A 24,148-nucleotide genomic window follows, 5' to 3' on the forward strand; every position below is an offset into this window, starting at 1 on the left:
ACTTTCCACTTCTGTTTTCCATGCTAGAACGTGCTGTTCTGGTTTAGGACTGGCACGCCATAGTAGCAGAGGACCGACGCCTTAATACTTCTCTCTAGTAAGCCCACTTTTACCAAAACATTTTCCTTTTGGGTTTGTGATCTCAAATAGTAGCAGAAATAAGAATTTTGTAGAGGGACGCTACAATTCCACTAAATCATTAATGGGTACAAACCACCAACAGGGTGTTTGTTACTGATTTATGTACCAAGGACAAAAATCACAGTAGCTCTTACATGGATCAATAAGTCACCAGAAAGCACAAAATAATCCCTTCCAGAATCAGAGGCAGCCAAAAAGACAGTCCCAAGAGCTTATCTTAAAACATGTAATTACTTTTGCAAGGGCTACCAGCCACAGGAAGGATGCCTTTCCCTCATTAAGGATCGAGCTGGAAAGATTGAGACTGTGAGAAAGGCTGGAAAGCAGAACAGAGCTGACATACCTTACAAATTGACTAACATAATGGTCATAATGTAGCATAAAAGTCATTCTTCATTTAGGTACAAAATTCATGGGTTAATAATGAGAACTGCAACATTTAATTTAATTTTTAGACAATTCAACTCTATTTTGTCACAAGTTTCACTACAGTGTATCTTTTTCTAGGAAAGAATTTCCTAGAACCTCTTATTCAGAAATTTCTGCCCTTGGACATTTTTAGGAAATAACATTCCAGATTTCTTACTCCTGGTCCTTTGAAAATTGCTGAAATTCAACATTTAAGTGCAAGGAATTTCACTTCTTTAACCCATTCATACACTTCAGAACACAAGCAGAATTTTTTACTTATCTCTCCTCACAAACACAGTATTTCATTTTCTAGAAGTTTTCTGAATTTATGTAGAATTAAAAATAATTTTCTTTATTTGATATTGTTAAAAATATTTTCATATCTAAATCATTGATATTCTAGATTAGGTAGTAGAGGTCTTACAGAACAGGTTCACAGCCCTGCTAGACCTCTTCTGCCCCGAGATTTTGCTACTACTAATTATGGCATGGTGTGATACATGAAATATCAGGGGTTTTTTTGAACTGCATTATGATTTCTTTCCTGTATGTCATCATTACAGTCATTCATATGATATTGTTACAAAAAAGATGCTATTTTAAAGAAAAGTTGCTAAAGGAAGAAAAAAAACCCCAAACATTTTCCTTTGTAAGGACTGCAGTTGACAAAGGAAATCTATACCCACATTCATTCTCAGAAAACAATCACTTCCACTCTAGACAGCCTTAAAAGGGTCCTTTTTCAGTCTCTGCTTTCACTATTTAAAGTTTTTGGTTTACTTCATTGTGTGCATATACCAACACATATTGATAAAAGGTTCAACAAACATCTCAGTTTGAATAGAACAGACTAGCAAAATAGCAAGTATTTAACTAAAAATAGAAATATATCATCCTATTAAAAAGTTTTATGGTAAATTACAGTAACAGAAAAAAATTGTCAATATTATATTTACAACAGCAGCAGCTTTTGCTACAGCATTAATGTTAGCTAAGTTTTCTGGCCACAGAAAAGCTAAGAAAAAGGCAGTTTGTGCCTTTAATGTTTAAAAATATTAAACTCCTAGAATTTACACTGCTGCTTTCTCCTAAAACCACAGCAGAATAGAAAATATTTACAGGTTTGGGAGTGACAAACTGAATCCTTCCCAAAACCTACAAAAGAGAATATAGAACAAACTGCTTAACTCTCAATTTCATCGTTAGATAGTCATTAGAATCTTTTGGAGCTTTCTAAGCTGGATGTAATAATCCACTGATGTTCCCAAGTCATTCACAGTTTCGCATCACTGGAACAATCAAAATTGTTCCAATGATTGAATCTGCTAATGGAAAGGTTCCCTGCCCATGGTGGTGTTGGGGTTTTGAGATAGATGATTTTTACAATTTCTTCCAATCTTCTATGATTCTATGAAAATTAAATACTGTCTAATAGATAAAACAGCACCCATGACTAAACCACAGAGATTAACTGGCAATGTTAGATTGAAGATTCAGGAGACTACTCATCTCACACTGAATAGCAGGAATCATTATGCATACAAGTTGCATAAAGTTGGTATTTTCTTGCCAATTTAGCTTCCTACTGAGAACTTGAAATATTTGCCTCAGATTATTCATTGGATTATTCATCCATTCCCAGAAAGTAACTACTCTCATCATTGCATCAGAGTTTGTTGAGAGAACAACTACAAAGCCATAAACCAGACTCATGGACAACAAGTAGCAAGCAGTTCAAGCACTGAACAAATGACAAGCAAAATTTTACTCTTAAAACTGAGTGCCAAAAAGGTATTCTGGTACTTGATAGAGGGAAACAAGCAAAACCCAAAACACATTAGCTTGAGTCCAGAAGTCCATTATCTTCACTGGGGTCCACGTTAACTGGAAAAAGTCACAGTGTTGGGAAAATTACCTTGGCAAACTCACAGAATCATACTAAGTTGGTAGAGGAAATTTTTCAATTTTTTGTGTTTATTTTATACAGCCAAAAGTATCAAACCTTAAAAAAAAAAAAGAAAACCAAAACACAACAACAAAAATCAAACCAACCAAAAAAAAAAAAAAACCACAAAACAAAAACCAACCAAAACAAAACAATCCCCTACCATGTAACAGATACTCAAGAAGAACAAGACTGCAAGAGGTAAAAAAACCAGAAAATTTCTTCAAAGGCTATACACCATAGAAGTGCATCACTGCTTTCTGCTGTTGATGTCAAAAGGGTTTTAAAAAGAAGCTTTGGGAAGGTGCATAAAGGAGAATGAGGTGACTGACAGTATAAATGTTAATGCTGGGTGTGAGCAGAAAGCTTTGAGAAATCAAAGAACAAAAGAAAAAAGGAAATATGGCCTGCAGGCAAGTAGAACAGAAGGACTTTCTTCTAGCTTTCTTGTCTGGCAAGGAACAGCTGCTTCTGTAGAACAGAAGTCGAGGAAAGGTATGAAAAAACACCAAGTCCAGTACATCTGGCATGTTGTTTAAACAGCATTCACTAGTTGTACACTACAAAATATGGTTAGAAACAACAAAAACAACCACATACACCCACACATACAAGAAAACCCCCCAAAAAACCAAAAAAAACCGAACCCCCAAAGAAAACAAAACAAACAAAACAAATAAAAACCACACTAAACCAAAAAAAACCCACCCCAAAACACAAAACAAATCAATCAAAAAAACCCTTAAAATGAACCAAGCGTTGTCAGCCTCAGAGGGCATCTAAATGTTTAGTAACAGACACTAGTGTATCCAAACATAAGGTAAACTTCACGATGTTTCATTTTATGTTGATGACTAGGAAGACACTGTGAAATGAGCTTTGTATTTTGCTACTTTTTTTCCACTTGACAGCTGGATTCTCTGAATGGCAGGCCATGGTACTTTAATAGAAGAAAGACCATAAAATTATAAATATGCATAGCAGTTCAGATATTGCTGTAATTTAAAGAGCATTTTTCTCTATTGCCAAATATAAGCAAGTTTTCTGAATGGGAGGAATACTTCTGACTTTACAAAGAAAACTACTACAATGATACACCAATGCTGATTTTTTTTTAATTCTGTATGTAGCCCTCAAAGCACCTTTTTAAAAAATGGCTTGTTAACTTCATTCTAGAAAAGTAGGAACAAAACTGATTTTACCAGGGAATTAAGTAAAATTTCACAAGTCCAAGTACTTTGTTTTCTCCTTCTGCAGTCCCTGCAAAGCCTAAACCTATTTCCTGTGATTCCACTGCAATTATAAAAAACAAACACATACTACAGAAAGAGGAACTATCCCTCAATTCTCCAATCCATTGCTAAAAAGTTATGTTTATATATTAAACAGTGACTGTAATGGTCAATAAATCATTTAATGGTTTAAGCTGATTTATGCTATAAACTGAACTTACTACTTCTGAAGTTCATAGTTCTTTTTACTGATATAATCAGATGTTTGAATCTTCCACAGATAATTTTATTTCTAGAAAATAAGAACAGTTCAAGTTTCTACCAGTACGAGAGCTTAGAGATCAGATATGATCACTGAGAAAAATGAAAGTATTATTAGTTAAAAATCTCAGAAACACACATATAAATCTGGTGAAAGAATGATCCAGCAAAGAAACCTACATTTCGGCCCAGGACTTCAGTAACTACCCAAATACATCAGCATAGTTAAACTCTCAGGTCTACTGCCACAAGGATCTGATTTAGTTAATGTTAATATCCACAGGGCATATGGCTGACACCAGGCTAAGTCATGTAAATATCAGCAATATTCAAAGGCTTACAGTGCTATAATGTGGTTTCACTCGCTTTATTCTTATTTCTACATTTTAAAAACACAAAGGATCCTGTTATGTCATTGCTGCACAGGGACTGAGGTAATAAATGAAGAATGCACCAAGTTAAAGGCACAGGTCATAATCTTAGTCCAGGGATGAGGATGTAATGTTCTGTCTCTGCTAGGGATACCAAGTATGGGTATAACTTCAGAGGCCATTCGATCACCATTGAAGTGGTTCACTTGCCTTGTTTCCTGCTTTAGTGCCCTACTGAGTTTTCCAAACTCTGCATCCTGAACCCATAATATCCCAAATTCTCAGCTGGCAGCAGCATTCAGTAGCATTTCAATGCTCCCCTTGCTTCCAACTGAACAGTAATTCACTTACTCAAGAGAAGAATGAAAGAGCTGGCCGAAACCAGGGATAGGCATATAGTTTAGGAAAACAAACTAGCCAGGGATGGGTAGCTGGCAGAGTGATTATAAAAACTTCTTCTGAGTGGTTATATCTGGTCTGTACTCCCCTGCCCTACAGGAACTGAACACCTGCCTTAAAATCACGTATGACACAGAAGCCAGAAGCTGTCACTATTAAAAACTGTCTAGGGAACAGTTATGGAAGTTCTTAAACTATGGGGCAAATCAGCTGGCCGTTGCAGCAGAAATCACTCCAAGCCTTCACAAAAAAACACCTGAACCTTCACTGCTACAATTCCTTCTAGAACTATCAGTACCCACTGCCTGTCTCTAGACTGAAATGCTGTCACTTGAGTGACATTGACCATTTTTTCCAGAGCTGGATGTCACATTTTGACATCAATTTAAAGTTCACTGACAATGCTAGGTTTACAGCCCTAAATCTGAAAGGGGGCAGTGTTGTTTAACCAGAAAGTGGTGCTGTCTGTCACTGTTAATTACAGCTCTTCCTGCTGGGTTTTTTACAAGAAAGTAGGCCAGCAGGAAGTGTCATTATATTACAGCCTGTAGCTCCATGCATGTGTTCCTAAGTTGACAGTCAAGAGATGTCCTTTAGCCTTTTTCACTGTGCTCTTCAATATGAAAAATAAACTGCTCAGATTGCATGAAAGGATGAAATATGCTACAGCATGCATCTCATAGGAGAGAATAATAGAGGTGCGTAGAAAGCAGCTTCCCATTGAGGCAACAAAAACGGTTCCTGGTGTGTTCAGGATTTCTGATGTTCCTTTTCAATTTACCTAGTAAAGCTTATAAAGGCTATGGTAAGGAAACTTAGTCTTCTCACAGCCCCCATATTAGTTAAAAAATAAGAGATTGATTAGCTGACTTACCAGGTGCTAAGGCTTTGAAGGACAAAGGAAGGAGGGAATAACTACCAAGGAGAGACATACTGTGAGCTACCCACCCAAAGAGAAGAAGCTCAAAACAAAGAAGTTTGAGCTACTCATGACACCTCCTTTGCCCCTGTCTTTCACACCTATGTAATCCCCTCAATATGCATATTGAATTAAAGAAGAGGCTTTAAAAACACTATCATTTCAAAACATGAATGAGATATGAAAGATATATTTCAATAGGGAGTCGATTTTGTCACTGTCAAGAAAGGAAGGTAAAGTTTCAGCAGTCCTAGAAAAACCTGATCAAAGCTCACCAAGCACCTAAAGGTACCTGTGGTCTCTGAGGTACTGTGACTTTAGAGAAAGATGTGGCCAATGTAATGGATTTACACACTTGCAAATTCTCTCCTAGTAAAGAGCTACCATCAAACCATACTACTTTCTACATTCAGTTCCACATCAACTGCATCATGAATACATTTCAGGCACTTAACTGACTGTATGCAAATTTTTCAGAATAAATACTCTCAGTCAAGGATTAGATCTATGAAACCATAGAAAAAAATCACTTGGAGTTTGAGAAGTAATCTGAAAATTAGCCTTCTACAACTTTAGGTATTAGAAGCCCCGCATTTTCCATGAAAAAATAAAAGAAAAACCGTAAAAAAATCCAAACATACACAGAACCCCAAAACCACCAATGCAACACCACACACTCAGTTCGAAAACAATCCTGAATTACACCCAAAACGCCCTTATTATCCAACAAGCAGGTGACTTAAAATCACTGTACCTGTTAACTTTCCCCAATAAAGGCTACAATTCTCATAAAATCATTTCCTTAATACTTTGAGCTGTACAAAAGGTACCATTCCAGTTTAACAAGAATAATTCTTGGTAGACACAAGAAATGCTTGGCCTTATTTCTAACAAGAACTGAGTCTTCACTGCAGTCTAACACCTTCCACAGAGTACATTTCAACCGCTTTTTTGTTTAATTTTATATATACATATATTTTTGGTTTTTATCTTTTTAATTTTCCACAATGAGAAGATTAGTGATTCATTTTCAAGACCATTTAGGATTCATATCTTCTCTCATTTTTATCACCACACCCCTTAAGTTAGACACTGCCTAAAGATGCTTCCAAAAATATCATTTAGGAAACAATAACAAAACCATTTAAATGAATCCATCTCTGAATACAGCTTTGGAGACCTGACAAATTTTGTTAAAAATCCCATCAGAAATTGCAGTATCAGTTTAAATTAAATTTAAAATTCAAAACTATGTCGATTATAAAGTAGCATTTTAAAATGCTACAAACCAAGCCCCACACTTAATGCAATACCAGCCGATTACTCAAATCCCAAACAGAATTGAAACATCACATTTCAACATGAAAAACATGTATTAAGTACAGTGAACACCCAGTAAGAGGAGTTCTTACCTTCATAGATAGCTTTGAAGCCTTGGGCACTGACAGCAAAATCTGTGGTGAAACAGAGGGTGAGGATAGATCCTGTGCTCACAATAGATGATGGAAGCTGAAATCCAGATAACCTGCAATAAAAAGGCACAAAATACTAATACTTCTTGTAATAAAGCCCATCAGCAGATGTGACGAGCATTATGATAAATGTAATATTTTTACATCTGAATTACCAACTCATTATGGGCTTTACCCTGATGCATCTCTAAACATTCACTCCAAAATTTCAAACGTGTCCTTGACTTTAAAACTCTCCTATGTTAACAAATCTACGCGCTCTTCAGAAAACAATGAAAGACAGACCTACTGAAGACTTTTTTTTTTTTGTGTAAGGACTTATTTTAAGATGAAGATAAGTAAATTTAGGACACCTAGAAGTAGATACTCAGGTCTTGACTCACTCAGAGATATTTCCTATGATTTGACAGAGCTTAGACTATGTTGTCTATCCTCCAGGTGCTGCTTCAGAAAACCATGGATGTCATATGCTCAGTGTGACAAACATTAACTGACTAGAAAACAAACAAACCGCCACATTTCCATTTGAGAGCTTCAGAAAAAATTACCTTACATTTCTCCTCTTACTAGTAGTCTTACCTTTACATACAAAATGGAATTTTGGATAACGTATAATTACATTCCAATATTGCTTATAAGACAATTTCCCAAAATCTGGATATTTTTGAGGGTAAAATTGATTGCAGAAAAATGTTTAGATCCTTTATTGAAACATCACTAAACACAATTTTTTAGACCTGGATGATACTAGTGAGATGGTTTTTTAATGATTAATTTCTCATAAGTAAGATATGAGAGCATTACTGTCCCACAAAAACAAAACTATATGGGTGGCTTAGCTGATCACTAGTTGATTTCTGTATCATGCAATAGGGGTATGTGATTATGTATAGGATAGCCCTGCCAGAAAACTGGCTCTTGTTCAAATTTCACCCTGAAAGAGCTTCTTAGATGTTGAAAAAGATAATTAAAACCCAAATAAACAAAACCAACCAAATAAACAAAACCAACCAACCAAACAAACAAAAAAAACCACACACACAAAAAAAGCCTTTTTTCAAGATCTAGGTGGTTAAGGCAATCCATGTCTTGAAAAAGGAAAAAACAAAAACAAACTAAAAAGAAAACAAACAAAAAAAATCTTGTCCTTGAAATTTATGGTACAATTAAGTTATAGTTCATTAATTGGCATCCAGAACTTCAGAAGAGAAATAACAAATAACTGTAAGCTATATACTAATACAGCAGTATCACTGAACTAGATGGTCTTTGCAAAATTAAGTTTATTAAAGACCTCTTTCATATATAAAATGCATAGGAGGAACTCCATGCTTCAGTTTCTCCAGCCAGCTGGTTCCCCATCTCTTGCCACTTTTGAGATTTGGAAAACAAATAGAAGACTCAGAGATCAGAGCACGAACTTCAAATACAGATAAAGGCATATAGTCAAGGTAACATAAGTCAGCAAAAAGCTTTCTGCAATTTCTTCCTTTCATTTTAAACAACATTTTCTCCCATATGGTAATTAGCTGTTTGCTCTAATCTTTTTACCTTCTGTGTACTTGTCAACCTAATATTCCTATTCTTTTCCACCTCATTTACTCCAATTCCAGAAATAACCAGGTTGATTTTCCCCTCAGTCTTCAAACTGCAGAACTACCATAAGGCTTGCCACATCTTATGTTCATGCTTTTGTATGTTCTCTCACCTTCACTAGACATTGCAGTTTTTAGGGAAATGTGCCTCTTGTTCTATTTAATAAATTAGAGTGGTTATCTCTTCTGCCCTACATCTGGAGTGTACTCTCTGACAGTTCATATTTAACTTAGGTATGTATTCTCTGATCTTACATGTCTCGCTCTTCTTTGAGAAGTGATTCAAAGAGTTCTTGTTTTAAGGGATGGGCTTTGGAGTTTTTTTGGATAGCACAAGTATTTCCTGCATCTAACATTTCTTGCTAAATAACAGGAAACTAGCATGCATTGTAGGGAAGAAAGGAAAATCAGCTTGAGTCAGAAGCAGCTAGCCTCAACATTTCACACTGCATGGGAGAACTAAAAAAAGACCCCACAATAAAAAGACCAAAAAAAGAATTTTTATCAGTGCAGAACTACAAAGCTTTTGCTTCTTCATTCCCGTTTTCTCCACTTGGTCTGGATTTGGTTCATATAAATGAATTTATCTCAGCTGTGAGTGGACATCCTGAGTTCTGCTATGATTTCTACACCAACCTGCTTTGATTCTGTTTTAAGTGTCACTTCTACAGTATGGATTCTTAGGAGCCAAACATATTTTTTTCTATGGCATCCTCCTTGAAATACCAGAAGATCATTCTTTAGGCTGACATTGCAATTAACATTTAAGAAAGACAAATACATTCTATAGCCTAAGTCAGTGCACATAAAGGTTTTGCAGACTTACAAGTGTGAGAGACTGGAATGGTTGGTGATTTAAATCATTCTTGCCAATTGTGGAGGCAGCAGGGTGCTTTGCCAGGCTGGGTTTGCACACCCACCCACCCACCCAAGGGGGACAAGGAGTTACATGTGTGCTGTGTTTTGAACCAGGTAAGGGAGAAGGTGGGTAAAAAGCAGATCCTGCAGAGGAAGGGCAGTGCTCTTCACCGTTAATTTCTTCCTGTTTCACAACTGGCTCAGTTCTAAAACTGCCCCCCATCTACCTTCTCTGAGCAAGGCATGGGAAATTTACATTCAGAGGGGATGTTCATACATAGGTCTAAAGGTATTCATCCCTTCAGATGGGGCATAACCGGCCCAACCATGCTGACATGAGAGGCAATGTCTTGAAACTCCTGGCTCCAGAAGCATGCCCAGAGTGAGTTCTGGGGGCTTCCACCAGAGGACTGCGAAAGACCAGTGGTGCTGCTACAGTGTAAAATGCCCATCCCCAGGGGTGGAACCTGGGCTTTCCACCTAAAGCTGAAGTTAACCCACTGAGCTCATGTTTTTGGGCTTCCCCCTCCTGTAACAGACCAAGATGGCAACCACAACTCTGACCAAGACACAGACAGTCAAATCTCATTGCTGGATCCATGGGCAGTGGTATCTTTCTACTCCTTCCCTTTTCTGTATACATTTTTCTAAGGTGTTTATTTCATGCTTTTACATTGCTATGTTACTAAAGATAATAACAACCAAAAGGGCTACACACCCGCTTTCCTTTGCAACACAATCGTTCTAAAATAAACCCTACACATATAAACATCAGTCATTCAGTTTTGCTTAAATCTAACCTCCCCCAAGGTTTCTATTAATAAGAAACTGGGTTACCCTCATCTTCTCGGGTGGGTTGTAACTATAGGAAAAGGCAAATATGTGAGGAAACTTCAAGTATGTCAACTTGAAGTGTATTTTATCAAGATCTCTAAATTGCACTAATCCAAAAAATGTTTACAGAAAAGTCTTTAATAGAAAAATTCATCAGATTACCCAGGTGCTTCTATGTCTTGCCTGCCTGGACACCCCTAGCCAGCTGTGCTGCAGGTGAAAGGGCAGGGGCAGCAGTGGTGGCAGCTTCCCCTTCCCAGTGCCATGCATGAAGAGAGGTGTTAAACAGTGCCAGCACCACTGTGGTCACTGGTGCCCACACAATGGTGGCGGGGCCACCTGGCCAGCAGCAGAAGCATGACGAGTGATTCCCTGATGCAGAACTTAGACAACATGGACTTCTCGACCCTGCGAGATTTTGCAAAAATCTTTAAATCAGTGGAATTTATGAACAACAGTACCTTAAAGCAGCAGTTTTTCTTCTGGTCGGAGAAGAGGAGGAAGTGAAAACATGTGAAGGAAAACAACATGACGACACCAAGGTCAGTGGGAAAAAAGGAGGGGAAGAAGCTGTTTCAAGCATTGGAACCAAAATTCTTCTGCAAGCTCTAGTGAGGACTATGGTAAAACAAACTGTTCCTATGTAATGCATGAAGTCCACAGGGAATGCAGAAATCCACTCGCAGCCCATAGGAAAAGTGCTTATGCCAGAGGAGGCAGATGTCAGAGAAAGCTGTTGTCTAGTGGGAGACCTGAATAGGGAGAGAGGGTCCCTGCTTCTAGAGATAGAGAAAGATCCCTTGCTTCCAAACTAGAGCAGTCTATCCTCAAAAGACTGCACTCTGCGGATGAGTGACCCATGCCAGAACCGTTTTGGGATGACTGTTTGCCCATAGGAGGGACCTCACAGCATAACAGAAAACCATGGCATAACAGAAAAGAGACTTCTCTCCCTAGGCAAGCAGAAGATCTTGACTGACGAACTGACCAAAACCCCCACATCCTGTCTCCCTATGCTATCAGCGGGAAGGAGGCAGGGGCTGGGGGGTGTTTTAAAGGTATTTTACTTCTCATTATCTTCCTCTGACACTCTTAATAATAAATTCACTTTGTACCTTTAAATTTGAACCTGTCTCTCCCTTAGAGTGTTTTTTTTCTCCAATCCTTATCTCAACTCATGAGCCCTTCATTTTTTTTCCCCTCTCCTCTGCCCAAGAAGGTAGCAGGAGAGGGTAAGCGAAGGACTTCCATGGGTGCCTGGCATTTGGCCAGTGTCACACCACAGCACTCAATAACCCTCATCAACAGAAGGGAAGGAGAAAATAAGTCAGAAATGTTCCTTGGTCAGGAGATCACAGACAAGGAGATAAAATACTAATTATGGTCACAAGCCAAAGAGATTTGACTTGGGGAAAATTAGTTTATTACCAATTAAAATATGTTTGGACTCTGAGAAACAGATTAATCAATAGCCTTTCTCCCTAGGCTCAACTTACTTTCTTTCTTCCCAAGTCCTCCACCTCTTCCCTTAGCCAGTGTAGGGAATGTGGCTGGGGCTCATCCACAGCTTCTGCCACCTCACAGTTTTACCTTGGTCCAGCATGGGCTTTCCACAGGCTGTGGTTTCTTCAGGACACATGAGGATGCGTCCTTTTGCTCCCCCATGGCCTCTTCCAGAGGCCACAGGGGAATCTGCGCTCCTGTGCCTGCGGCACCTCCTCCCCCTCCTTCTCACACCTTGGAGGTCTCACAGCTGCTTCTCTCACTTGTTTTCCCCTTAGTTTTCTCTCCTTTCTTACATGAGTTTCCCGAAGTGCCCCCACCCCAGCTGTGGCTCAGCCACACCCTGTGGTGGGCCGTTGGATCCAGCTGAAACCGGCTGTGTCTGGCTGGAACCGGCTGTGTCCGGCTGGAGCAGCCCCGGCCTCTGCTGGGAGCCAGGGCGCTCGCACCCTGTACAGCCTCTATGATACAAGCAGAGAACACTTCAGTGCACCTCAATTTATGAATTAAAAAGTCAAATAATTATTTTGTTATCTTACTAATTAATACTTAGAAGCAGTTTAAACTACCTGAATGTCTGGACAGAAGAGAAGCTACAGCGGTTATTTACAAGAAGGTGGTAACTCAAATTATTCCACAGAAAACAGCAGCAGTGCTATGACAGCACATTTACAGGACACATATCCATAACATGACCTTTTACAAAGCCACTGGCTGTCAGCAATAAGAAGAGTTACCCACAGGGTAGGACACCAAATGGTACTTAAAGCCAAAAGATCAGCACATCCATTCCAAAATACCAGGCTTTTACCTGCCATATGTGAAATCACAGAAGCCTTATCCTGATAATTTACATCCATTCTGTTGCCTAAAGGAAGTAAAGATTTAAAACCTGAGACAGCATCTCATGTGTAAAGGTAGCAGAAGAAGCTATTATAAGATTAGTACAAGATCCATAATTTATAATTGATTTTCTATCACAGAAGATAAATATATATAATTTCTTTTTAGTCCCACTGCCCCAGATTCAAGTTTTTTCTTTAAGTCACAGAAAAATGGAAGAAAAAGACAGCAAATTGTTCAAGCTTAACTAAAAATAAATTGCAGGAATTATAACATTAATATTTTGCTAGTAGAGTGTCTTGGTTTAGGGCAAATTTAGGAGGAAACTCCAAAAGTGGTCCCACTAGAAAGCAGATTCAAGTGACCCCTCTCCCAGCTGGCTCAGAAAAATATTTCCTTGGAGAAAAGTGGAAAAAAAATTTATTTAACAAGCAAAGTATTCACAAGCATAAAAAATGAATGATATTAAAAAATAAAACTTCTTCTCATTGTTCTGAAGAGATGGCCAATTCAGAAAGTTCTTGTCATGGGGTGTAACTTGGCTCACTCAGTCACTTATCAGTCCCTCCCGTGCTAGAAAATGCCACGGTGGGCCACAGGTGTGAGCTCCAGGTCTTTTTCTGGGTTTTCAGTCCAGAGCAGGTTTGGACAGTTCCAAAATAATAATAATAAAAAAAAGCACAGCCCAGGGAACTTCTCTGCCTCAGTTAGCTAAAAACTAACCAAAAAGCAAAGGAGAGCTCTCTCCCGCTGTCTGTTCATGCTGCAGACAGCCGGTTCAGCAACAGGAATGGGGAGGAGTGAGTGCAGTTTCTGAAAACAAGCTACACACTTCTCTCACTTGCTTTGCTCTTGGAACCAGTATTAAAGGTGCAAAACTTATTTCTGGGCTAAGCAGATGAATGGGGATACAAATCAACATCATAAAGTCACCCTAGGACATAAAGGAAGGTTCATTTTTATCCAAACTCATCACATTCATTCATTAAGCAGAAATAAGCTACAAGCTGAATGCTTTTGATTTATTTGGCCTCAAGGAAAAGCAGTTGGTTTCTCTAGGTGCCACCAAAGAACCACGGCAACAAAGGTCCACGACTTCTGAAGGAAGCCCTGATGGTGCACAGCAGCCTGTGACCAGTTCAGTGAGTCCCTAAAGGAGCAGGAACACATGGCATGACCTGTCCAACGCCAAACCAGCACACAGCTGGGAGGGGAACTGAAGAGATGGCAGCTCCCAGGCGTGGGATGCGGGCCAGGGGCTTCCAGGGGGTGCAGCTGCTGGCAAAGGCAAGGCCACCAGCAGGCTCCAGTGGCTCTAGTCTGGTGGTACCACGTGGGGAGAGAACAATTCCCAGAGCACTGGCTGCTGGTGGATGGGCCTAGTGGGGTTGTTACTCCTGTGAAGAAGGACTTGCCCAGTGGGAAACTGCAGCACTTCCCCTCAGTTGCAGGCACTAACAAAGGAAAAGAGCTGGTTCATGTCTCAGGTGCCTGGCAGTCACTAGGACTGGTGACTGCTGAACAAATGAACCACCAGGCTACAGGACTGTGCTGTGGCCATGCAGGAGTGCCTTCTATTTTCTTACTATTTCTACCTACTGTACACAAAATGCAGCCACACAAATGGTTTCATATGTCCGTGTGCTAAATTACATGGAAAGAAAACATCAGCTAATATTTGATAAAACTGGACACGAACAAATCAATGCTGTATAGTGTCAAAAATCAAAGTGATACCAAAACCATTACTGCCAGAGAACTAAAACTAATGTTTTACCTTTAAAAGAAGTAAGTTATTTCACTAACTATAAGGCTAATGACTTTTTGTGCTTGAGAAAAAAACAGCTTAAACTCCTAAGTCATGTGTTCCAGGTTAGTAACTATATAAGCATAAATTGAGTTAGGAAAACAATGATCTTTCAGGGATTTTGTCACCCAGGTTTTGTCAAACAGTTTAAGATATGTTCTTAGAAAACATTTGCACTAGTCATTTTAAGCTTCATTATGTGAGTTATGTCTGTTTACTCTCACATATGGATGTCGCATCAGTCATCTTTTTGGAAAGTGTGTACTATTAATCCACACGAGCGTATACAGGTATGTGTTATTTTGCATAGCTTTATTTGTGAAGCCAGCTTGCCTTTCCTACATCAGAAGACTTTAGAGAGAGTTCTACATCAGGCTGGGAACAGCTTTGCATCAAAAAACCATTGCTCCATCTTCAGAATAAATGAGGATGAATTTTATTTGAAACTTTGTTCATCCATAATGCCCTAAATTATATTCTTGTTCCCACTTGTGAGTTGCTTGGAAATGAAAAATGTACAGATTTTTTCAGTTGGAAGAAAAAGTCAAAACCCAAACAAAAAAAAAAAAAAAAAAAAAAAGAAAAAGAAAGAAAAAACCTAAAAAACCACCCCAAAACCAAAGAAAAAAGCTGAAAAGCTGGAACTCACAAACCCTCAAAACCCTATCACAGGAAAATTATATTTTAAGGCTCTACTAAATGAAGTTTATACAGAGGGAAAGTCTGTGAAGAGGACTCTTTTTACAGGCCAGGTACTAATAATAGAAAGATTATCCACATTTCATCTTCTCCAGCTTTTATAGGGCCACTTTATATTAGCATATCACAGCACCTCTACAAAAACCAGTGGCATGAAGTCAGTGTAAATGGAATAACAATAAGTTGCTTAGAAATGCTGCGACACACAAAAACTGCCTGAAGGGAGAAAATATATCAATTTCTAGAGTTTCTCTTAACATTTTTACAAATTGGATTACAGTAGTATTGCTGGCTGAAAAATCCCCTACTCTAGCCTTTTTTGGTGGTTCTACTTTGGGCAAAGGCCTTAAGGCAAAAGAAAATACATGAGCAAATATTTGAACAGATATAAACAGCACATTTGTCCTTAGCAGCAGTAGGGAGATACCTAAAAAAACGTGTTACTGTCCAAGTATGAGTGTATTGAACAAGCAGTTTATCTAGTGTTCAATACCCCTTCTGTAACAAAGACTGAATATTTGTGCCCAGAACTTTATTCTAGAAATGTGTGAAGCTGCAAATATGGCTTATGATACACAGGAAAATTTGGAATATTGACATGTCTTTGCAGATTTTCGTTATCTGTTTTGCCCAGGCTGGATGATCTGGCTTTTTTTTTTTTTTTTTTGCTCAATACAAAATACATGCTAACTATTGAAATCTTAATAAAAATTATGAAGACCATTCAGATCACAGTTCACCAATGCAAATTATTTCAATCCAGTATTTGAAAGAGGGCTTATAAGAAAGGTAGTAAACTTCCTAGTAAGGTCCATTGCAACTGAGCTATAGTTTTAAACTTAAGGAGGGTAGATTTAAACTAGACACAAGGGAGAAGTTTTTTATTTTGAGGGTTGTGAAACACTGGAACAATTGCCCAGAGAGGTGATGCCTCTTTCCTGAAAACATGGAAGCATTCAAGTTCAGGTTGGCCAGGGCTCTGAGCAATGGGATAGAGTTGAAGATGTCACAGCTTATGCAGGGGGCATTGGACAAGACGACCTTTAAAGGCCCCTTCCAACCCAAAGTATTCTGTAATTCTATGACTCTAGGAATTCAAGTACATTGCAACATGTAGACAGATCCAGAGTTAGGGGACTAGGATGGATTTATTTAAATATGTAAACTCAAAAGTAACTTAAAATACTGTACAATTGTCTTATTTTAAGCAATGCATTTTTGGCAGAAGAAATTGAGGCATTGTCCAGATCATTTGGAATTCTATTGGAAATGTTTCATATAGCTATAAGACAAAAAGCTGTGCTTAAGGAAGAACAACTGATGAAGTTCCAAAGACAAAAGTTATTGGATCAATCAAATGACACCCTTCCTTCACCTTCTGTGTCTTTCCAAACTATGTACCTGTTCAGCTTAAAGAATCTTCTCAGAGTGTTTTTATATATTACACCTATTAAAAATATGTCCCTATGAGATTTGTCACTTGATAAAATAATGTATCCTGTTTCAGAACTGAGGAAAGTATTTTCCTTCACTGTCACCTCATTATGACTTTGTTTTTTTTTCACTGAAGTTAATTGTTCTGACAACTCTATTTTAAAGGGGTCAGGCTTTGACAGTTTTAGACTATCTGCACAAAGCTCACTATATTAACTTTCTGCTCCTATGTTTTTACTCCCAAGAGCTATGACATTCTTCTTTTCTATGCAAACCTTTGAAGTCTATCTATTATTTCTACCCATCATACTCGAAGTTTAGTACAGTATGTATCATTTATTACTTGAATACCTCCTGTCAAAACTGCTGCTTGGTTTGTTTGTCCTTTATAAGAAAGAAATCTAGCGGGTATTTCAGTGAGTCATAAAGTTCATTTTATCTAAATTTGACTTTTAAAAAAAACTACTTTGAAGCTAACTAGTTTTGATAGTTTCAAGTGGCACTTAAAAGAAGCAGTTGCTGCTGCTACTAATATGAAATAATGATCAATTCTGGAAATCTTTGAGTATTATGTGGGTCCTTTGGGCTAACTTTATACTTATTGTATTAAGCATCATATATTCTTATTTTTCTTCATTATGTCACTTGTCATCTCCTTCAGACATTTTTTTGCAGTATTCAAAATCTTCAGGAAGACAAGTCATCTGTGTAGCTCAGTGCTTAAATTTAAACCTAAAGCCTATGTAGAGCATGAGTGGGCTGTCAAAGAAAAGAGGGAGGTGCTGCACATACAAGAATATCTGACACAGGCAATCAAGACACGGAGACGTGGACTTACACCAGTGAATCCATTTAGAATGTACATAGGTTGGACTGGAGGGAAAAGCAGTGGCATAGCTTCTTTCTTATCCTGTAACGAGGATCACATACCATGGCAAAGATCCATAATACTTAAAAAAGTTCATGATGCACCTGTGAAAGCTGGAGTTATTTGTTAGCATACACTGAAGCCCTTAATTTTGTATCTTTGCTGACTTTTTCACCCATGCTAAAAATATTTAACTATCACATTTTTGATATCTTTGTTTTCCTACACCAGCATTTGCCATTGTTTTTCTTTGGCATAGCAGTTAATGAATCCCAGACTGCTGTGACTTTTATTATCAGGATTCCTCCCTTAACTTTTAAAGCAAAAATCTTTACATTGAAATGTCAACTTATTTTCAGAATATTCCTCCCCTGTACAGATTCTACTGCAGTATATGGTGTCATTTAGAGTACTGAATTTCTATTGTGATCTACCTCAAGTTGCTAGTATGCATACAGATTTTAATATTTACCCTCAAAGTGCCCTCTCTATGGTATCACCTTATCAGTGTGCCCTCTAATCAGATCTTCAACAAATTCAGAAGTAATGAAGCAGAAAAATCCCTTGTTAAATTTCCTAGTGAAAAAAAATCAGTAGCTTCAGCCTGAAATATCACATTCCAAGAGCAAGTTACAAACACACCTTAATTGAGAGATATTTCATCTTTCTCTCAGAGCATTTTTTGTGCTAATATTTTAAGTCACCTCAGTAGAGGTTTGCCCTAGGATGCATAATTTGATGCTTGAGCTCTTCCTATCAGAACATTTTATCTTGTTCTCCTGTCCTTTAATCCTTACATATCTATCATTTCAGGCCTTATGATCATCATTGAGATTATCTATAGTAATATCATTTTTAGTTTGGAACAAATTGTTTCTTATGGATGACTTACCCTGTGTTCAGGTGAGTCATATTTTGCTAGTTTAAAATGTTCTCATTCTAAGTGCTCCTTCCAAAGAAATGGTGTATTGGTATATGCAAAGCCTTTGTTTTTTTGCTCATACTTTCAATTTCAGCAAAATTCCCCTTAACATTTTATTATAATATTTGTGCATCAGCCCCAAGAAATGGGTATTGCATAGTTACCAGAAGCAAGGTATATATTGGGCAAATTTTGTCATTAAACTTATGCAGGAAAGTTGCAATGCTCTGCATTTTCTGTTAGCTTACATGTCAGTTAGTCCTGCAGATGGTCAAGTGACAGCTGCCTGAAGCTGCCATTAGCTACTCATGTGTGTCCAGATGCTGCAAGATCTTAAATCTGGGGTTTAAATCTTAAACAGATCTTAAATCTTAGGGGTTTACCTTTAACATATATTGGATACCACTGAAGTGCTCTGTAGGGCCCTGACATCAGTTTCTACAGGCAGCCTATAGGCTCCACAGAAATACCTACAAGAAGAGATGGAGTGGGTAGATATAACATTATTTGATATGGAGGAAGCCAATGATAAAAGAAATACTATTAAAGGAAACTGTTTTAGTTTTATGTTTTCCATCTTAATTTTCAATTTTTCTTATTAATTTGAATAAGAGTTTTAGCTAAACACACTACTTAGAATTGAATTTTATTTGGGTGTGTCTATATTTTTACTGGCTCATGTTTATGTAGAATAGTTTGTAATACTTAGGTTTTTCTCATCAAAGTGCTGACTTCTGCAAATTGTTATTTTAATATGGAAAAAGATGTCTGTGGAGAGACTGCTTCTCAAGCCTCTGATGCTTTTTGTTGCTAGAGAAGGGTTTTATCACCAAACCACTGCAGATTTTCCATGCCTACGGAACAGTCTCAGCATGAGCAGTACGTAGGTATTCCCTTGACAAGGGGTTGATATGGAGGTTTTGGACCTCTCCAGGTAGCGAGTGGTAGAGAAACAAGGAAGAGAAGTATGAAATAGCTAAGAAGGAGTAACTACTATTTGGATAGATGACAGAACAAAAAGCAAGAGAACTACTGAGACCAAAATAATAATGAGTTTCAGGGAAGCCATCTATGCAACTAAGAAAAATGTTAAGATGTGAGTGAATGCTGTTTATGCAAAAGAGGAAGAAAAAAGCTGTGGGAAGGAGTGTCATGCTTTAAGGGATAAAAAGGTTAAAACAAAGAGAATTTGGCTTATTTGACAAAGATTCTCAGAGAAGACATTACAGGGAATGTTAGTAGAGACTACCAAATAGAGAAACACATGAAAGAAATCCTTCAAAAACGAAGAATTTTTGCTGAAATTTTTTAAACTGCCTTTTTATGTTCCAGATTCAATTAAGATGCATGCAGCAAATGAAGGAGTAAGCCTGTCACCAGAATTCAACTCCTGCATTGAATGAACATCTAAACCAACCTGTTTGTCTAACAGCTATGAAAGAAGTCTAGCCAGATTTACCAGCATGACAAAAGTTTGTAATTCTTAAATACCTCTCAAGAAAAAGACTGCCTGGACTGAGATGAGAGATGAGATGATATGGGGGTGTGAAAGGCAAGTGAGAAAACTGTAATATTATTGGCAATTCCTTCTGCTACTGAAATAGAATAAAAAGGAAAATTCCAGTCAAGATGGAACACCAATCAACCGTAAATGCTGCCTTTCTTGGCATTGCTCTTAAAGCCATCATGGTTTACAGAGGTAAGGTTAGCTCAGAGGTCAAGTGTTCATGTAAAGGCAGGGTCCCTGTTTCAAACAGCCAAACAAAAATGAGAATTGAAGTTTCAAATATAAATACAAAAAGAAAAAGCAAAATAGGAGGGCATATTTAATGAAGTTAAAGGGCATAGTTAATATGTTAAAAAAAAAAAGGCAGAGAATAAATCCCACCTAACTTCTTTGGTGCTACTTTTAGTTTCTCCTACCACTTTGTATTTCCCATAATACTGTACTATGATGAAAATATTTGAGTTCCCTTGTCTGTTCTTTTTATTCTTTAGTGAGCTGTCATTTATTTTAATGCTGGGGAAAGGGCAGCAAGGGTGGGAGGGTGGTATGTTATTACACTTCCTTACTAGCAGACTCCAGTGAGTGCTTTTATTAGTCTGCCATTATTCAACCTCCTTTCCTTAGAAACCTGTATTTGATCACAGAATGAAAGACATACGTGGACCAAGTAACCTAATGAAGTTTCAGCTTTATCTGCTACAGATCTGTAGCTGCAGTTTTATTGGTATTGTTGGCTAACAAAAAAAAAAATTATCCTTTATTGATTTCTTGATGGAACTGTGTTATTCAGTACTCCAGATGAGAGCACTTTGATCTTTTAATCCACATGTTTGTTAGTATTAAAGGTTTTTATGCTATTTGTGTCCTTTGATCTGGGATCTCCCATTCCATGATGAAACTCCACCTATCAAAATAAGTCACTTTTCTTTCCATGTCAGCATCTATTCTCGAGGTGGCTTTGGTTTTGTTACCGTATGAAAAAGAAAAACTGCTGTGATAATTGTGATTCTCATTGAATATTTTTGTTACTTATGCAAAATATTGTGCAGGATATGTAAAAAAAATTAAATATTTTTTTCAGAATATGTAAAGCAATTTTAATGTGTTCTCCATGGCTACATTTAATTTTTAGCTGCTCCTTCTAGTCTCTTTGGTGACAGATAGTGTATGATTCCTCTCAGGATATGTGTATTTGGGATGCATTTTTTTCTGTTCTATGAGAATTTTAATAAAGAATCCTCTTCTTACTTCTTAATAATAAAAAATTTGTGGGATGCCATTGGTCTCCCATGACTGGGTTTTTTAAGTCTTTGAGGAACAACGAGGAAAAATTGCATGGTTTTAACTCTCCTACATCCCAGGAGAAAATTCCTGAAAAAAGTCTCTTCTGATACAGGTGGTAGTAGCTGCAATAATGGTATATTTTTCATTTTAAGGAAAAAAAAATTGTACTTGTGAGCAATTTTCTTTTCTACATTTTACTGAATTAAGTACAAGCTCATAAAATGTTGACAAAACAGTATCATTTCTATTGAAAAGATCTCCCAATGAAAGACTCTGGAGTAATTCTAACCCTGTCCTTCATATAGGAAACACACTCTCTTAATGACTGAAAAGAATAATGTATACAATAATAATGACATAACAGAATAATGCAGAATAATTTGCAGTCACAGCTTCTTAAATTTATGTTAACTTTCTGATGCTTGAAAAGTAAACTTAAAATTACCCAATGGATGATATACTGATGAAATTCATAAGTCAGTGGATATAAATTGCGTGATCATTTTACTACATGAAAGGGTAATGTCAGACAAGGGAAACTACTAGAGGCATGTTCCAAGTCTTGGACTAGTCTTATGAAAAGTATTTATCAGTAAAACTGAAAAAAAATGGCAGAGGTATGGTAAAGTAAGACAGACATCTTATCAGATAGGATTAATCACTGCCTAGGATTTCCTTGATTCTGAAGGAAGATGACCAGACTGCCTGCATAATTCTACACAGACAAAATTAGTTGAGAGGAATAGTAGTTCCAAAGACTAATAAAATGAAATATAGGAAAAAAAACCAAAAACAAACACACCCCAAACAAAAATAAACAATAATAAATTCAAACAAAAGCAAAAAGCCCCCACTAATACTGAGACACTTATTTGATTTCAGGAAAAGGCCATTAAGATGTGTGGGGTAGAAGGGCATGACCTTTCTGAAGAAGAGAAGCAGGAAATCAGAGAAAAGGAAGTAAAAATATAAGCTGAAGTCTGGTTTATGTCATATTATCAAACCTGGTTAATATGTGAGGTGGACGCAAACTTGTCTCTGAGGCACTCATTGAAAGGAGGAGACACAACAGTCTAGAGCTACAACAAAGAAAACGTCACATTGAATATAGGATGTAAATTATGAAAAAATATTGGACTTTTCATTAGTGTTACTATTGAAACGGAACTCCCTTTTAGGAAAATACAATATCTTGCTGCACAATACTACACAGCACTACCCAATTCAAATTTTGAACCAAGGATTTTATAGTTTGCTGGTACTGCCACAAGCTGCCAGAATCAACATCTTCTGCTTGAATTACAGTGATATTTTTGAGCCATTGTTTCAAGGCATCCTTCCTGAAAATCTCTGATCATTCTATTTTGTTTTCTGAGAGGTGCCAACCCCTCTATTTTAGGCTAAAGATATTGGTATTGTGGAGTATTTACATAATAAGCACATGCTTTTTGAGTAAACATTACTCTTGTAACACTGGAAATTTAGCAGAAGGAAGAGCAGTTGAAAATGCCATGCTGAATATCATATCAGTCTGACAAGTTTGGTCAGACTATTAACCTAGGCCACTACAAGAGTCTGAAGAAGAAATCTCTTTGGCAGCTGCCTTGTCGAGAGAGAAATACAGGAAAATTCGTATATTCATGCTCAGAGGAATAATTGGCTGCTTAGATTTTAAAAATACTGTTAATAAAATATTAATAGTTATTTCCATTCTTTTAGGTATTAGTTATAGATATTACAGATACCACGCTGAAAAACTGCTATATTCTGAAGATCTCATATATACTATTAAAATGCAATCAATTGACCTCTCACTTCTTAGGTCTTTAAATTGTATCCTGCAGGTAACACCATCCTAGAAAAAGATTAGCCTGAACGAAAGTAAAGTGCAAAATAAATATGAAGCATTAGATTCAAGTCTAGCTTGCCAAAAGCAAAAAAAGCCAAAGCATGAAATCAAAATTATAAAAATACCAGTTAAGATCGCTGTTTCAGGGATGCCTCTCACCATTAAGCAGAAAATGCAAACTAGACATTACTCACACTACCATCATCACAGCCAGTGATGGTGAGGAGAAAAAAAGGAAATTTTTTTCCAATCATATTGTTTACACAGTTTCTTACTTTGCTGCCACATTTTTCTAAAGACAAGAATTAGTGTGAGTAAATATGACACAGGGGAATTAAATCCCACCAAGCAAAACTTTCCTGGTTTTATTTTTACTGTTGCTTTTACTACATTATTTCATTCTTTTTTGCCTATATGCCTTGAACCTAAGATTAATTCCTTTTTTTTTAATGGGCATCTCTCTCTACATACTGAATTTGAGGTTAGCACTCCAAAACTGGATGCCATGCATCAACTAAGGTCTTTCCAGCGCTAAAACAAAATCAAAGTTTCTTCTACATTGCCCACAGAAGTCTATTTACCTGTTCATACATTCCAGCATGGAATTTTGTCTTTTATCCTGTGCAACAATTTGATTGTTGCTGATATGAACTACAACCATAAAACTGAGAGACCTATATGTTTTTCAAGAATGCCATCCTTACTCCTGAATTAGTCATCTAGCTGTTGTTAGTTTAGAAGTATTTAATAAAGGATAAAGATAAAATGCAAGTCTCCACAGGTTTTGGAATCACAGAATATTCTGAAAAACAGCACAAGACAGTAGCACCAGAAGAGCACTTTCTCTGCTTAGTTTAATTTCTTCATGTGTACTGATTTGATTTTGTTTTAATATGTGTACTGAAAAGTCACATGAAAAAAATTCCTCAATTGCTCACTCTTCAAGAAATTAAAATCTCTTATGAGGTTTTAATTTTTCAGTGTAGACAGTACT

General features: G+C 37.2%; 1 protein-coding gene across 1 annotated transcript in view; it reads right to left on the minus strand.

Annotated features, from left to right (window-relative positions):
* The window catches only part of CSMD1 (CUB and Sushi multiple domains 1), a 1,057,303-nt gene that overhangs the window by 725,417 nt on the left and 307,738 nt on the right, over window positions 1–24,148 (minus strand). The window contains exon 3 of the mRNA XM_030946379.1: window positions 7,092–7,204. Coding sequence (XP_030802239.1) covers window positions 7,092–7,204 — 113 coding nt within the window. The remainder of the gene's footprint in view (window positions 1–7,091; window positions 7,205–24,148) is intronic.

The sequence above is a fragment of the Camarhynchus parvulus genome, chromosome 3 (genome assembly GCF_901933205.1).
Source record: "Camarhynchus parvulus chromosome 3, STF_HiC, whole genome shotgun sequence".
In the NCBI taxonomy this organism is placed as follows: Eukaryota; Metazoa; Chordata; class Aves; order Passeriformes; family Thraupidae; genus Camarhynchus; species Camarhynchus parvulus.